This window comes from Leptopilina heterotoma, unplaced genomic scaffold (assembly GCF_015476425.1).
Source record: "Leptopilina heterotoma isolate Lh14 unplaced genomic scaffold, ASM1547642v1 Lhet_46, whole genome shotgun sequence".
NCBI classification, from domain to species: Eukaryota; Metazoa; Arthropoda; class Insecta; order Hymenoptera; family Figitidae; genus Leptopilina; species Leptopilina heterotoma.
In genome coordinates this window covers 1,073,407-1,090,889 of record NW_025111092.1, presented here as the reverse complement: position 1 = coordinate 1,090,889, position 17,483 = coordinate 1,073,407, and the positions used below count along the sequence as shown (strand labels likewise).

The following is a 17,483-nucleotide window of genomic DNA, read 5'->3' as shown; positions in this document are numbered from 1 at the left end:
ATGAAGCATCGAGAGAGAGACTGTGGTCACGTCAAATAAAGAAGAGGATCATTCAATAGAACTAAACGAAAAAGTGTCATCAAAAAAAGAGAAAAATCCTTTAGAACCACCAGCAGGATGCAAAAGTAAACAGAAATCTATTCCAACCTTTAGATAAAAAAATAAAAAAAAACCCTCTTCAATGTATATGAGGAATTAATTAAATACTTGTATACAAAAAATTGGATCCGAAACATAATCAATTTTTTTGCAAAGAGGTAAAAACAACACTTATTAAATATGACCTAAAGTAGAAGTTTCTTTTGGAGGGACAAAAAATACAATAGTGCAATTAGATTATCTAAATATGAGGTATCGTTTGCCTCTGTACAATGGACACACCAGAATCGTTCACCTGCTATCACAGGAAGGTAGGTACTATGAGCCAATTACTGGATTATCAGTTGAACACTTATAGACTTCTGGTGTCAACCTCTTACATTCAAAGATAGTCCTGAATACAGGTTGTGACGATCAAATAAAATAATGTACATCGAAGTATCATTTGATCATTTGAAAAATAGTCGTTTTGCTTTTCAATCTATCTCTCGTGGGGATTCACACAATAAGTATTTCTTTGCGCTTTATGAAAATTGCCATTTCATTCCGTATATAGCATGGATGTTTGAATAGTCTCATCGCCAGCAGCACATCTCGCCGAGAATACTTTGTTGTTTTATTGTTCTAATATACAAATTTAAGTGGACCAGGCAATTTTTGCACATACCTTGGTCCTTTAAATATCTTATTTAAACTGGCGGTTTTATGGGTGGCGAAATATCCACTTATGAGGTTTCCTGTTGAGGACCAATTACATTTTGCGGAGTCTGGATGAGAAGGACTTAATGAAAAGCCTGGTGTCCAATTTAGTGCACGAATATTCATCTGAAGAACGGTAAGGAGCAACATCTTCATATTAGATGAATACTTAGTACATATAGACCACTTACAGGATTTCCATGTGAAGATATTTTAATTGTGCTTAAACCTGACCATGAAATTCAATTTGAAATGTAAAAAGTAATTTGGCCGGTATGCCATTTGTATATTTAATTGTAAGGTTGATAATTTAAAAATATTATTGCTTATAATTTGTGACCTATGAATTTAATAATGAATTAAATCTTCTGCTAAACGTAATACAAAATCTGACGCTTTCAACATGAACATAAATTTTGAAATTGAAATGATTAAATTTCTCCGTCAGGCGTCAATTAATTTTCTAGTCGAATCAATAAACTGTTCGCTAACACAACTTAAAAGAATGATAAGTCGATTTAGCCTGAAAGATGGTAACGACAGCACTCTTGGAAATTTCTGCAAATCTGCCTCTAACTCTAACTAAATAAGCCAGAAAACTCCACTGAAAAACCATTCCCTATGAAGGATCACAAAATACAGATGACCATATTTAGTATCTGCTATCCAAGTGAAGACTTCTGATCAATGTTGCTTTGATTACAAGAAAATAAGGATTCAGATTTTAACCAGTGTACACAAAATATCATTTTATAAATAAAATGGGATGACGTGACACAATGTAATTTAGACAGTCCACTGTTACCCGGTGTATTGGATCCCCATTTGCATGATACAGTAGTTAACATTTTTATTGCATTCACCAAAGGTGATAAAAATGGGTGGTATAAAGTAAGTTCCCTTTGCAAAGGGACATATAAAAGGTGACACCCTGGCCGAATTAGTCAGTCTAGAAGTCGCCACCAAATCAACTGCTTATCTTCTTCGAAACAGTTCAAGCTAATCAGTCTTCGAGTTAGCAAGTCTAGAAATCTCCACCTAATCTCCTGGTTTTATTCTTCATGTCACCCCTACGATCGCTATCGTATCTAAACTGTGGTGAACCATCACCAAGAATCTATCGTCTGAACAAAAAAGATTTCAACTATAAACCAACTGCCTTTCTGAGAGTGTACCTTCCTACGACTTGGATTCGCAGAAATAAAATAGCTTGGGGACATATCACATCTGGACTCCGGACCGGAACTTAGGCTGGCCCGAAAGCATCGTGACTGAGTTGAACCTTCACCTGGTTCCCTTCACCTTTCTAATCGGCGAAAACTGTTTTCCCAGGTCAATGACAAAGGTTAAAATTAAAATAAATATCGAAATCACACAAAAACAACCTCATATTCATACTGTTTCCTTTAAGGATTTTAATTTGTTCCAGTGTTCCAAATAGACATTTAGATCTGTATGCTCTTCCGCTCTGTGAATGAATCAGGTATTGGATCACAAATAATGGACAATTTAAATGTATAATTCGGGATATGTTTAGTTTCTTTCTGAGACATAATAATTTTCTTCGGCATTTAATCAAAATTCGAATTCTGAACCAATTTCGAACGAATTCCGAACAATATTCGTACGAATCATTTTCACCTGGGCTTTCCTCTGTCGAGAAAATCTAAAAGACGGTTCATCCAGGCAAATGCGAGTACTCTTAATCTCAAATTTGTTCTATAGACGCAAAATTTATTGTAAATTAATAATTAGGTATATTGTTTGTAAGAAAATTTCCAATGGGACATTTGTGACGCCAGTATTAAGACAAAAGACGAGTGTATAAATAAATAAAGTAACTGCATCGGCAAGCGATCAGAAAGATTAGAGGACATCTAAAGAAAACAAGAAATTTTTCGTTAATCCACAACGATAATGCTCAGAGTAATTTTAATGGTTATAGTGCTACAGATTACGATGGGGATTTGTCTGAAAGAAAATCCACATCTGGATACGTGTTTGTACTTCAAGATGGGTAAATAGAAAGGTCATCAAATTTGCAGAGGATTACTGTATTGTCATCATCTGAGGCAGAATAATACATCGAAATATCGGAGGCTTTAAAGGAAGTTTTGTGGTTGAGATCGTTATACTGGATTCTCTTGGTATGCAGCAAAAACAAGCAACGGAATTAAGAGTCGATAATCAAGCAGATATTGCTATGGCGAGAAACCCGGAATTTTAAATAAAAACAAAAGCGTTCGTTTTCACCGCATTTCACAGGAATACCGTAGTTACTATTTAGATTAAAAAATGTAATTCTTATTTGAAAAAATCGAAATTTACTTCTTATTAGATTATGTGTTAAAATGTGTTTAAATATAATTCTGAACAATCTGCTTCTATAATGGGCATTGAATGGACATAATGTTCTAATATGGTGAAAGTAGCTTTTTTTCTTCACGAACTATCCATTAATTTTATCACGAAACACATTTTAGGGAGTGTGGGTCAATATTTTACGGAAAATTAGCAAAGCATGCTATTATAATTATATGTATGCGACACACTGCCTCCAATAACTAAATTATATCAACACTATTAGCGCCTCTAATATAATTAATGATACATTAAATAATAGCTGTATATAAAAAGGCAAACTTGCCAACATCAAATTGTAGAAATAATGAAATATTATTCGAATTCCATTGTATTTATTTTTCTTTTTTCGTCTTTTGATGATTTCAAAGATTTTTTACTGATTTTTTAGAACTCTTTTGAGAAACTAAAAATAAATTCTCAAATTGTATATAGAATAAATCTGATTCGAGATTGCATTTTTGAAATATAGATATAAATATAAAAATAAAATTTGAGTTTTTAAATAAAAGGTTCAATGTTTCATATTTGGACAAACATACGCTGGCTAAAATTCCTATTTCTCTCTCTCTCTCTCTCTCTCTCTAACGAACTTTTTTTCTCAATAATTGTTACAATCAAACAAACGTTTATTATTCAATTTCCCAAAAATTGTGTCGAAAACAAATAATAAATTTATTCCGATAGAATGCGACGAAAAATTCCAGCTATATGTATCTTTACATTTTGCATATGAGCAAAAAAGAAAATTTTTGTTTTATTACAGAAATAATTGATTATTTAATTGTTATGACATAAATATTGTTTCTTACCAAATAAATTAGTTATAATTTTTTCTTATACTTAATTTTTTTGGTTAAGAAAAAAATAAAATGAAATTTTTTTTGGAAAAAATCGACTAATTTTTTACTTGAAGAAATAAACTAAAACATTATCATATTTATTTAAAATTACGTAATAATTTCTTTTTAAAATTAATAATTTATTGATACTTAATTATTATTATTAGTTTATTTATTTATTTCACATTTTAATAATTAGTTATGAGAAATTTTAGTTATTTTAACAAAACAGGAAAATTTTCATTAAATGATTAATTATTATGTGGCTGAAGTCCGCAACGTTTTTAAAAACGAAAACTCAAAAATAATGCGACGGTTTATTTTATATTAGTATCAAATTCACGTTATTTTCGATCATTTCTTTTTCAAGCAATAATTATTAAGTAATAATTTCTTAAAAACTCACAAACATGAAAATTAGAAATGATTAAAAAAAAAATTTTCCTTATTTTTCGTTTTTAAAAACTTTGCGGAATTCAGCCTCTTTAATTATTATAAATTAAATGAATATAGTGGAAATATTAAAATTATATTATTATTCAATGATTTAGTGTTTAAAAAAAGGATTTCTTTTTAACCAATTCAGATTTCAAGCAAAAAAAATTCTTTCTAAATTTTAAGTGCATAAAAATATTTTATTTTTTGTCAATAAATTATTTGTTAATTAAAATATAGTTGTTTTTTGGCTAACGGTTTAATTAAAACTATTACTATAATTACTACTTAAAATTTACTTATAGTTTATGACCAGAAAATAACTAAAATTTCTATTAATTTACTACTTAAAATAAACAAAAAATTTTAATTTAAAAAAAAAATTTTACTACTTTTTCAGTTATATTTTTTTTTAATAAAAATTAGTTATCTTTTTACTAAAAAATATTTCTGCACTTAAATTTTCGACTAAAAACTAATTTTGTTAGTAAAATTTGACAAGTTTTCCATTTATTTTTTAACTAAACAGTAGTTACTTCATTACTAAAAACTAATTATTTATTGTTTACTTTAAATTAATTCTGATTTAGAGTTTATTAGACGAGCTGAAAGTAAATATAAAATTTTTCCAAAATTGCAATCAACCTTTTGAAATTCAATTATTCATAAAAATCATAATTGTTACGCTTCCAAATTTTAATAAATTTTAAAATTTTGTAAGGCAAATATTACTTAAATCATATATAAATAGAAATTTTAAAACTGTTCTTAGGGGAATTAAATTATTTAATGTAAATAAATTTAAATATTTGCTAACGTTCAATTATATTATTGTTAAAAATAGATTAGAAGTAGAAACAAATGATAGGTTACATTTTAAAATTTCTAGTAACTTAAAAGTTTAAAAAGTGAACAAAAAGTACAAGAAGAACTCTCAATGTTTTTAATATCTTCAAATTTCGTTGAATCATTTCCTCAGAAATTCGAATTTTCTTAGGAATTTTTTATTTTCTATATCACATACTTTCTAAGGATATCAAATTGAGACAAAAAATGAATCAAAAGTGTTGCGAAGCAACATTTTGATTCGTTTTTTGTCTCAATTTGATATCCTTAGAAAAGGATTCTTTTTAGAATTTTTGATATAATTTCCTGACTACTCCGTCTTCTCTGACCAATTTTATTTTTTTTGACTGTTCCCTGACCTATGATACTCCTGTTTAATCACATAATTATATAAATATAAAATTTAAAAAAGAATTTGAATAATATGGGTATTGAATAAATTTTTCCAAATAAGTATACGATATTTATTAAAAAATGTTACTTTTCTTTTTTTATAAATAATTTCAACATTTTTATCAACTAAAAGTAGTCTACTTTTTCCTATGTAATATTATTCCTACTTTCGTTATAAGAATCAATTTCGATGCAGAGTTTCTTTAACTGTAACTTATCCAAAAATATAACTAAAATATATAAGATGCACAAAACATGTAAAATTATATAAAAATATAACTATTTATGCAGTATAAAAAGTAAATGAAAAAAGTAACTGAAGAATAAATTTAAAAGAAAGATTATTTTTCAATTTATACTTTAGCATATTATTTGTTCTTCGCCTATCTGTAGAAAAAAGCACAAAAATAAAAATTTCCAAAAAAAAGATGATAAAATTGAAAAAAGAATATATGAACACTCACTGTATAAATTAGGGGCTCCCAAGATGATAAAAACCAGTAAGCCCCAAGGGCTCCACAATATCTTAATCCGACACTTTCATTTTGTCATCTCTCTGGGTCAAAGTTGAAAATGGTAAACATGAAAGCGACTTGGAAATAAAGAGTCGTTATTCCTTCTGTTGATGAAAAATTTTGAAGAATAAATAATTATCGACTAGAAAATGATCCCTCGACTTGCTGCCATATTTATTCGAGTGAAAATTGTCGCTCCAAACGTGTGATGGGACAACAATTTTGAGGATCCTTTCCCCTTCAAAACACAAAACTCACGATTACCATGTCCACGGCCCTTCAAGTACACAATCGCTTCCGTATATATGCGGTAAAAAAGCACTGATTAACTTTGCACACGCAAACGCAATGGCGAAAGTAACTGCAGATGAGAACGCGCATTGCCTCCGGCCGGCCTGAAGCTCCCAACTGCCGCTCGTGTTGCTCGATGCTTCAGAAGCTGGCAGTGCTTTTACTTGACGAGCTTTTGCAGTTTTTGGATTCGTTAAGGGGATGACATGGCATGAGGGAGGGACAAGGAGGGGGGAAGGGGATTGGTGGCGAATCCGCAGACCGGGAACACCACCTGACGAAAACTTGGCAAACTATTTTGTTGTGTAGCTGAAACCTCAATTCCATCGAGCAAGGGGCGCGCAAGCTCCATGGATTTTACACTCCACCCCAACCACCCACGCGACCTATTGCCTTTTTCCTTCAACTATATCCTCCACATTGAGTATTATATCTATGTATACTTTGTACCCTATCGAGATACTACTATTTACTACTAACACTACTACTACTACTACTATTGCCACCAATATTATGGTTCAAGTCCGGCGCACTGGCAGTAGTACGAGAGCGCAATAGTCAGACATTCGTTATTAGCAGCACGCATCTCTCTCGATCGAGTTTATACTCTTTCTTTCTTTATTCTTAATTATAAGAATATTGTCACCGGCTATGCAAAAACATCTAAAATACATTGTAGTCACTTTTAAAATTATCTTATTTTTCCATCTTGGAAACCAATGCATTTTAAGATGCTGTTGATAACTTTTTAAAAACAACTTAATCCGGCGAGCGTAAGGTTCAACTTTGTAACACGGAGCGTTAGGAACAGAGTATTTTTTACCCTGCAATGATTTTCTATTTGCATATTAAATTGCATATTAAAAATAACCTTGAAATCATGGAAATTTTTTACTATTATTGTTTTATGTTGCCTAGTAATCTAATTCATTAATGTTACGATAAATTTTCAAATCAAAAAATTTTTATTAAACAATTAACTTTTTTTGGTACTGTATTAAATTAATAACACAGGACCACAACATTTTTTTAAAGGAAGTATTGACCGGACTATGTTATTTATATGTTTTTGTGGTCGCTGAATTCGAATCCGAACTCAGTTTTCCGACATCACGTCAAGTTTTTTCATAAATTAATAAAATTAAAAAAAAACTGACTGTAAACAAGATTTATATAAAAATAAGCAGAAGATACTATTAAAAAACAACTTTAAAACACTGGAAAAATGTTATATAATGTTAAACAATCAAAGAAACTCGTAAAAATTACAAATTTAAGATGGAGGATCCAATATGGCGTCGATTTTTTTAAAATTTACCCAATTTACCCAAATTGACTGAAACTTGTTACTCGGAGGTTTTTGGGGTTGCTGAATACGAATTTCACCTTAGTTTTCAAAAATTCAAAATATGATAAATTTTTAAATAATTCGTTAGCCATATTGGATCTGCCATTTTGAATTTTGAAAAACTAAGGTGAAATACGTATTTAGCGACCCCAAAAACCCCCGAGTAACAAGTTTCGAATAAATCTGATAATTTTTCAAAAAAATTCGACAGCCATATTGGATCCGCCATTTTGAAGAAATTTGACTTGATGGCGGAAAACTAAGTTCGGATTCGAATTAAGCGACCCAAAAAACATATAAAAAACATGGTCCGCTCAATACTTTCTTTAAAAAAAATTTTATGGTCCTGTATAATACAAATAAGAAATTTAGTTAAACTGCTAACAACTATTGCATAAAATTGTTTAAATAAACAATTGTTGTTATTTATTAACTTTTTACCCAATGCACCTAGAAAGACGCAATTTTTTTCTTCTAATTTTGCAATTTATGGAGCTACTTATCATAACCAATAAATATTAAATATTAAATCGTTATTTAAACAATTGTTTAAACAAATAATTCTTGTTATTTATTAACTTTTTTTCTATTGCACCTTAGAAAGATGCAGTTTTTTTCGAATTTTGCAATTTGGACCCACTTATATAATAACCGATAAATATATGTATATAAAAATAATATATATATATATATAATTGCTAAAAATAGCGATTTGAAATTTTAGCATTTTTATCGGTTATTATAAGTAGGTCCGAAAATTACAAAATTAAAAAAAAAACTGCATCTTTCTATGTGCAATAGGTAAAAAGTAAATATATAACAACAATTAATTGTGTAAACAATGTTAAATAATAACTATAACAAATTAAATTTTATATTTTATTTAATTTATTAATTTAACATTAAATAATACCAATAAAAGCTGCCAAATTTATATAGAAATTTGATTTTTCATATTTTGTTTTTGGAATTGTTATAAATTAGCAATAATAAATTGTTTAAAGCAAATGAAAAGTTCATTCTAATAATATAGTAAAATACATTACTTATCTTTGATGACCAATAATAGTGAAGTACCTTCATGATTCCAACTTTTTTTATATTATACAAAAAACAATACTCTTGAAGTGTTTTATAGTCAGCGGACAGTGTGTTATTTTTGCATTTTCGCGTTCAAAACCTAATTTCTCTTGAAGGAATTGACCAAAGTGAATGAGCCTCGGACCAAAATAAAGATAAATAAATGTATAGAATAGAAAAAAATTATAGAGAATCCTTAATTTTAAATTTATTTAAATTAATTTAATAAATTAATTAATTTTATTAATTTTATTTTTTAATTTTAAATCCTAATTTTTTGAGCTCCTGGATGTTGAGTGAAGTTAGCATTTTTTTGAAAAAGTTAGAGTAAAAAAACCTATAAATTATGGTAAAACTTAATAGAAACAACTTTTATGTAAGTATTTGGAATCACTGAATACAAAAAAAAAGTTGGTGTTTCGTAATTCAAAATGGCGAACTAAATTTCCAAAATTTAAAAAAAAACTTCTAATTTGTTCAAAGTGTATGGTATTGTAATGTTTTCGAGGTCGCTGAAACCAAATATGATGGTAAAACTTAAAAATTCAAAATTTCGGTCTCAATATGGTGGACAAAATTTTTTTTAAAATGCTTCGATTTCAATAAGACTTGGAACTTTTACGTTATTTTTGAAGTCGCTGAATTCAAATATAATGGTAAAATTTAAGAATTCTTCGCTTTTTTTTAATCTTCCGTTTAATATCCATCACTTAGAGAATTTGTGTCACTTTCGTAGGTGTATTGAAATATATTATATTTTATATTCAAATTTATACAAAATTAAATTTAATAAAATATTTCAACGATTAATTATAAAGATTTTATGAAAGTTACAAATTTCAAATATATGTTTACAGAATTTTTGTGTTTTTAGCAAGCTGCATTTATTATAAAAAATTGTATTAAGCGCTTTAAAATATATCGTTGAAACCTATTTCAAAACAAATTATGTTAGACGATCTATTACTTTTACTTATGCCGCCTTAAAAAAATTTTAATTATTCAATTGGAGCATCAAATTTGTCCACCATGTTGTGTCCGACATTTTGAATTATTTTTAAATTGTACCATCATATTTTAATTCAGCGACCTCGAAAACATTATAGTACCAAGTATTAATGAAATCGAAGCATTTTTAAACATTTTTGTCCGCCATATAAGGTCCGCCATTTTGAATTTTTAAATTTTATCATCATATTTGAATTCAGCGACCTTGAAAACATTACAATACCACACTTTGAACAAATTAAAAGTTTTTTTTTAATTTGGAAATTTAGTCCGACATTTTGAATTCGCCATTTTGAATTTGGAAACACCAACTTTATTTTTGTATTCAGTGATCCCAAATGCTTACATAAAAGTTGTTTTATTAAGTTTTGCCATGATTTACAGGTTTTTTTTACTCCAATTTGTCATTTTTTCATAAAAAATGCTAACGTCACTCAACTCCCAGGAGCTCAAAAAATTAGAAAAAGGGATCTCTATAATTTTCCTCTATTCTATATTTATTTAGCTTTATTTTGGTCCAAGGTTCATTCATTTTAGTCAATTCCTTCAAGAGAAATTACGTTTTGAAAATGAAAATGCAAAAATAACACACTGTGCAGCGAACATATATTGACAATAGTTATAAATAAACAATAGAATATGTAAAAAAAAATTTTTTTATTCTTTATTGATTTATTACCGTATCCAGGGCAGCTATTGAAAATTACAGTTAAATTCAGCATTACAAATTCTAATTATCGAGAAATTAATATTACACAGGGTAAATTTTACCCTATATATACCTTTCACTCACCGGGTTACATTAATTTAGTTTTAACAATTATTTGGCTTAATAACTTTTTTATTTTTAATTAAATTATAATAATAGTTTAGATAATAATAATTAGTTAAGATTTAAAAAAAAATTTTTTTATAAATAATAATTATTGACCTAAACATTGTCTGTGCAGTATTTTAATTGATAAAATAATTACCTATAATAATCTTGATCTTCATTCAATTTCTAGTTTTCAGAAATTTTTTTATATTTCATTTTTATCATATTATTAAAAAAAAAGTCAGAAAAAACTTAAAAAACACAATTATGTTTCAAAAAAACATTGAATTTTATCTTCATATAAAACCATGAAATGTACTTTAAATAATTACTTATTTATCATTATATACTGTAATTGAGAGTAATTATGCTATTTTACCATGTGTATAATAGGTATTTTTGTCATCGACCGTAAAAAAATTCACCTACGGAAACATATAAAACGAGTAGATTATCGCAAGTGTCATTTCAATAATAGATTCGCTTAAATTCAATGGTCATAACAATTTAAATAGTATTAACTTGAAGCATAATTTTGAAAAGTTTCTCATATTATTAAAAATAATATTGAAATAATATGTTTTTTATAAAGAAATTTTCGACTGTTGCAATAATATTTTTATTTTCGATTTTTTTAAAAGTAAATTGCAATGATAATCAACCATGTGTAATTATTGTTGGTTCTGGAGTATCTGGAATTGCTGCAGCATCCAAGCTTATGGAAAATGGCTTTAATGATGTCAAAATTCTAGAGGCAGAAAATAGAATTGGAGGCCGAATATTTACCACAAATTTCGGTAAGAAAATAAAAATAATATGTTCTAGTTCCTAAACATAAATAGTATTAATAATGATTAATCAAATTTTATTCCATTAGCTGGTAAAAAAGTTGAATTGGGTGCCCAATGGGTCTACGGGGCAGAAGGAAATGTTGTTTACAAGTTGGCATCGCCATATGGAGTGATAGACAAAGGAGACGATAGAGTAATAAATATTTTTGATAATGTAATTGATTCTGATGGCAATGTAATAAAACAAGATACCGTCTCAGCTTTTAATAAATTTTTTGCCAAAGTGGAAGAGGATTTGGTAGCATATGCTGAAAAAAATAAAAATTCTCCTTTAGGCGATTACTTTAAGAATGAGTATTTAGATTTATTTTTCTTCAATACTTAATTAAGAAACAATACCAAATAGTCAAATTCATATATTTCCAGATAATAAATTTCTCTACTACTCCTTTCAGAATTCATAAGTATGTGGAATCACATCAAGAATGTAAGGAGAATAAAGACGGATTGACACGTCTCACTGATATGACAATGATGTCGATATATTCTGCAAATTCATGGGATAATGTTTCAACAGTATCTATTAGAGATTTTCACAGTAGTCCTGGTGAATTTTTCATTAGCTGGAAAACAAATGGATATAAAACTCTTCTTGACATATTAATGGTAATATTCTTGTGAAAATTAGTCGAACTTTTAAAAATTTCCTAAGGATTTGATTAATTATTAGAAACAGTAAATTAAGAAGTTAGATTTTATCAAAAAAATACATTTAGCATTTTCTTGTAGAAACGTTTTCCGAAACCAGAAGAAGAATTACCAGTTATGAAGAATACAAAATTAAACGCTGAAGTAGAATCAATTGATTACTCAGATCCAAATGGAAAAGTTAAAGTAAAAACTACAAATGGAGATGAATATACTGCAGACTATGTAATCGTCACATCCTCCGTTGGTGTGTTAAAAATCAAACACAAGTCAATGTTCAAACCCATTTTACCAGATGATAAACAAAAAGCAATCGAGGTTTGTTAATAGTAAATACTATTTCCAAGTTTGACAACATAAAAGATTAAGAAGAGAAACAAGTCTAATATTATTACAAATAATTTAAGGGAACCGGTTTCGGAAATGTAGGAAAAGTTTATCTTTCCTTTGATGCACCATGGTGGAAGGAAGATATGGATTATGGTATCAATCTTATTTGGAAGAACAAAGATTTAGAAAATCTCGAAAAGGATGTACGTATTATCATTAAAGATTTATAAATGACAGTCAAACTTGTCATCTATTCAACACATAAGTACGTTACCTTAATATTTCTGTACAAGGTTCAAAATATTGAGAAAATATTAATTACACTCTACATTTGGGTAAAAAAAGAAAAACATTTTTACAGAATAAGAAGAACTGGCTTAGGGGATTAGCTGGATTTACTTCAAGTCCCTATATGCCAAATATACTCGAAGCATGGATATCCGGGGTAAAGAACACTGAGGACATGGAAAAACTATCGGATGATGAAGTCAAAAGTCATGTTGTTGAAATTATGAACCGATTTTTCGGAAAGACACACACCGTCACTAATCCCACTGGAATCCTTAGGTGATTTCAAATTTGAAACAGTAATTTTAATTATAGTAACTCAAATTAATTAAATTTTCTGTAAGCTAACATTAGCTTACATTACATTCCATTAGCTAACAGAAGAGAAAATTTAACTGAATGTTAAGCATTTTAGATCTAAATGGCTCACCAATAAGAATTTCATGGGATCCCTCAGCTACAGAAGTGTAGAGAGTGACCCTGATGTTGCTAATCCAACAAAATTATCAGAACCCATTGGAAAAGGAAAACCAGTAAGTTTTAATGAATTTTTTTTCAATTTCTCGAATCTTGAATTTCATGTAATTATATTTTTAAGAATCTACTTAACATGTTTTTAAATTTAATGAAATTTTTAGGTCGTTCTATTTGCCGGCGAGGCAACGAGTCCCCATCACTTTGCCACAGTTCATGGTGCACTTGAAACTGGATGGAGGGAAGCTGAAAGAATAATGAAACAACATCCAAATATTAAAAAATAGATTTTCAACTATCTCGATGCTTCCCTTCTGGAAACATTATTTTCAAATGAGAGAAATTAAAAATTGTAAAATTAGAGTAAACATTTGTTATAATCGTTGTATTCCGGTAATCTGTTTGCAGTTTGAAGTTAGTTGCTGTTTGCTTTTTTGGTTCCTAACTTTTTAAATAATAATTTTTCTTTTTAAATGTTTAAAATTTTAAAATTAATGTACAAATCATTGAATTCTTGTTAAGTATTTATAACAAAATTTGAAAATAATTAAATTCACTACAAGAATTTTATCTAAATTTTTTTCAATAATTAAATTCATTACAAGAATTTTATTGACATTTTTTTCAATAATTAAATTCATTACAAAAATTTTATCGACATTTTTTTCAATAATAGAATTCTTTCGAGAAAATGTAATTAAAATTTTATTGAAAATAATGTAATTCTTGACAAGATTTTTATTAAAATTCTTTAAAATAATTGAATTGTTTTGAAGAATTTATTTCAATTTTCTTGAAAATAATGCAGTTTTTTAAAATAATTTTTACTGAAAATTTTGAAAGTAATTGAATTTTAACAAGAATTCAATTACTTTTAATAATAGTAATAAAATTCTTTGCAAAAAGTAAATCTATAAATAATAAAAATCTTCGTACAAAAATTCAATTATTTTTATATATATAAATAGAAAATTTTTATCAGGCTTTCAATTATTTTCAATACAATTTTAATTGATTTCTTCGAAATTTTCAATAATTTTAAAATTTTTTGGAAAAATTCTCGGAGAAAATTCAATTAATTTAAAAAAATAATTGAATTTTTCACATGAGTTCAATTATTTAAAAAACTTTTAATAAAATTCAATTCAAGAATTCAATTATTTTCATAAATAATAAAATTTTCCCTGGAATTTAATTATTTTAAATACAATTTTAATTGAATTCTAGGGAAAATTAAATTATTTTTAAACGTTATTTTAAAATTTTTAGAAAGAATTCAATAACATCACTAAATAATAAATTTTTCACAGGAATTCAATTATTTTAAATACAATTTTCTTAAAATTCTTCTCAAAAATTCACTTATTTTTAAAAATAATTGAACCCGTTATTTTATTAAAATTGTATTGAAAATAATTGAAATCCTATGATGAGTTTTACAATTTATAAAAATAATTGAAATGTTTTGAAGAATTTTTTTTCATACTTGTTCAAAATAATTGCATTTTTATCAAAAATCTTGAAAATAATTTAATTTAATTAATATTTTTAAAAATAATTGTATTCTTTCGAGAAATTTTATTAAAATTGTATTGAAAATAATTGAATTCCTCCGAAACATTTTATTATTTATGAAAATAATTGAATTCCTTTGAAGAATTTTATTATTTATGAAAATAATTGAATTCCTTTGAAGAATTTTATTATTTATGAAAATAATTGAATTCTTGTTAAGGATTTTACAATTCATAAAAATAATTTAATTGTTTCGAAGAATTTTATCTGAATTTTAAAAAATAATTTAATTTTTTAAAGGAATTTTATTAAAAATTTTGAAAATAATGATTTTTTTAAAACAATTTTATCACAATTGTTGAAAATAATTGAATTTATATTAAAATTCTTGAAAATAATAGAATTTAATTAATATTTTAAAAAATAATTGTATTCATTCGATAAATTTTCTTAAAATTGTATTGGAAATAAATGAATTGCTCTAAAGAATTTTATTATTTATGAGAATAATTACTTTTAAAAATTGTTTTGAAATATAATCGTACTTTTTAAGAATTCTGATTGAAAATTTGGAAAATATTTAAATTTAAAAAAAAAATTAGAATTAAACTTATTACCACGATTGTTCCATTGGTACTCGAAAATTCAATTATATTAAAAAATATCTTACATTCAAGTTGTTGTTAGAAATATCTTGATAATTTCTCCTCGAGTTGTTCAAATAATTAAATTTAAAGAAAAACTGTTAGAAAAATTATATTTTTTAGAAAATGAAGAATTTTCATTAAATTTCAAAAAAGAAATTTTTTAAAATAATAATGACAGCGAAAGTTTCACAAGCGCTTGCACGCGTGTAGTTTTGCTAGTTGACTTATAATAAGATTTATTGTTCCATTCATATTAAAATATCCTTTTTAATTAACAATATAAAAATTAAAAGATTTTAATAATAAAAATAATGAAAATTCTTTCCTATGAATAAGTATGAACGACAAAAATACTTTCAATTTTAAATATAAAAGAAAATCAAGAATTCAGAAATAAAGAAAAAATATCGGTCAATTGATTGATTTTATTATAATGAAAAATGGTGTGTACATACTGTCAGTAAATTAGTGTAATACAATGATCGATGATTGTAAGTACAAAATTGCCTAAAACTATTTTCTTTTTAAATCTGAATCCAGACTTTTTCGAGTTGAATATAAATCGAAATAGTTTTTTTTTCATTTTCAAACAAAGACAAGAAAAAAATTTACTTCTTAGATCCTAATAATTTCATAGTCTGGTTGTATAATACACTTTGGATAATAATCAGAGTCCAAGAAAAATTAATTGGTCTCGATTAAAAATGATATATGTATATAGGTATATAAATTGACTTTCGTTATCTTTAAAATCGCTAAACGATGCCCGGAGGCAGATATATAATATATATAATTTTTATTTTTTTAAATTTCTACGCAAAGCCAATCAGGTATTTGAGTATTCTTTCCTGTATGAGATTCTATCACGCGGCCAAAAACAGCGATTCCAGTATCACAGAATTTTTTTCGCCGGATAAATGGAGCTTTATATTACATGGAGAGAGAACTTATTAACAAAAGTTGGTGTGACTCTCGAGAAAACTGATCAGAACAGATGGTTGAAACAAAAATTATAACAAAATTCAAATCGAAAAAATTTTGCATTTAAACAATATGAATTGTAAAAATAAAGAAAAAATAAGATCAAATAAAAATAAATGAATGCAATAAAAAAAATAAATAACGTAAAAAATTAAAAAATAATAAATATAGAATATAATAAATACTTATACAAAAACAAATAAAAATAAAATGATTTAATTAACATGATTAAAATTTAACAAAAATAGGAATTTTTTTAAAAATAAATATATGAGAAAACTTTTATATATTCGATTTGATGAAACATTAGATCCACAGTTTTGACGAGATACAAACAATAAATTATCTTTTCGTTCAGTTTTCTCCATCAACACACATGCACACCTGTGGATCACTAATATTTACAAAATTTTCGATACTGCACGCAAAAACTTTTTTCCATTCTTCACATTTTACAGAAAGATCAGCTGTAGATAAATTTATTTAAGTTTTTTGATAAATTGATTTTGTACTAGGATTTTTTTCAAAGAAAAAATTTTTTTACTTAATTTCACTAAACTTCTGTAACAAAAACAACTGAATTTCACTTTTATCAAATCATTGAACTTGGGGTAATTTTTTTTTTTTAAAGAAAAGTTACTTTAATTTTTAATACTTAATATTATTTTTTAATAATTAATTTTAGTTTTTGAATTTTATCAGCTTTTTTCATATCTAGGGACTTTACGGACTTTACGGATCAAAAATAAAAAATTACGGACCAATTACTGACAAAAATATAACCAGTCCGAGTCAAATAAGAGAACATTTTACTTAAAACTAATTCAATTATTATTTTCAAGAATTTTTAACTAAAATTCTTCTTTAAATCGATTATTTTCAATAATTGTCGAAAAAGTTCTTTGACAATTTTCAAATCCATTTGTTTACAATATTCAATTTTACGAAATTTCAATTATTCGTAAATTCTTCAATTAAATATATATTAGAAAATGAAAACTTCAAATAATTTTTT

The 17,483-nt window shown here is 26.5% G+C and overlaps 2 protein-coding genes across 7 annotated transcripts in view; one reads left to right on the top strand and one right to left on the bottom strand.

Annotated features, from left to right (window-relative positions):
* LOC122507326 (whirlin) overlaps positions 1–7,382 on the bottom strand; it is a 240,588-nt gene extending 233,206 nt beyond the window's left edge. For 5 of the 6 annotated variants that reach the window (XM_043619982.1, XM_043619986.1, XM_043619987.1 and 2 more), the window contains exon 1: positions 6,140–7,382. The gene's annotated coding sequence lies outside the window, so the exon portion shown is untranslated. The remainder of the gene's footprint in view (positions 1–6,139) is intronic. The other variant, XM_043619988.1, reaches the window with a different exon arrangement.
* Positions 7,383–11,374: 3,992 nt separating this feature from the next.
* On the top strand, positions 11,375–13,700 carry LOC122507297 (peroxisomal N(1)-acetyl-spermine/spermidine oxidase-like). The gene is made up of 8 exons (XM_043619913.1): positions 11,375–11,531; positions 11,612–11,879; positions 11,981–12,191; positions 12,315–12,551; positions 12,641–12,766; positions 12,925–13,130; positions 13,267–13,384; positions 13,490–13,700. Exons 1-8 carry the CDS (start codon positions 11,453–11,455, stop codon positions 13,610–13,612), a joined length of 1,368 nt encoding a protein of 455 aa, XP_043475848.1. The 5' UTR covers positions 11,375–11,452; the 3' UTR covers positions 13,613–13,700.
* The last annotated feature ends 3,783 nt before the right edge of the window (positions 13,701–17,483 follow it).

Bases quoted from the DNA above. Each gene is read 5' to 3' on its own strand.
- LOC122507297 (XM_043619913.1), top strand. From the start codon at position 11,453: ATGGAAAATGGCTTTAATGATGTCAAAATTCTAGAGGCAGAAAATAGA. The intron at 11,880-11,980 runs GTATTTAGATTT...TACTCCTTTCAG, and splicing joins GGCGATTACTTTAAGAATGA to AATTCATAAGTATGTGGAAT. The intron at 12,767-12,924 runs GTACGTATTATC...ACATTTTTACAG, and splicing joins TAGAAAATCTCGAAAAGGAT to AATAAGAAGAACTGGCTTAG.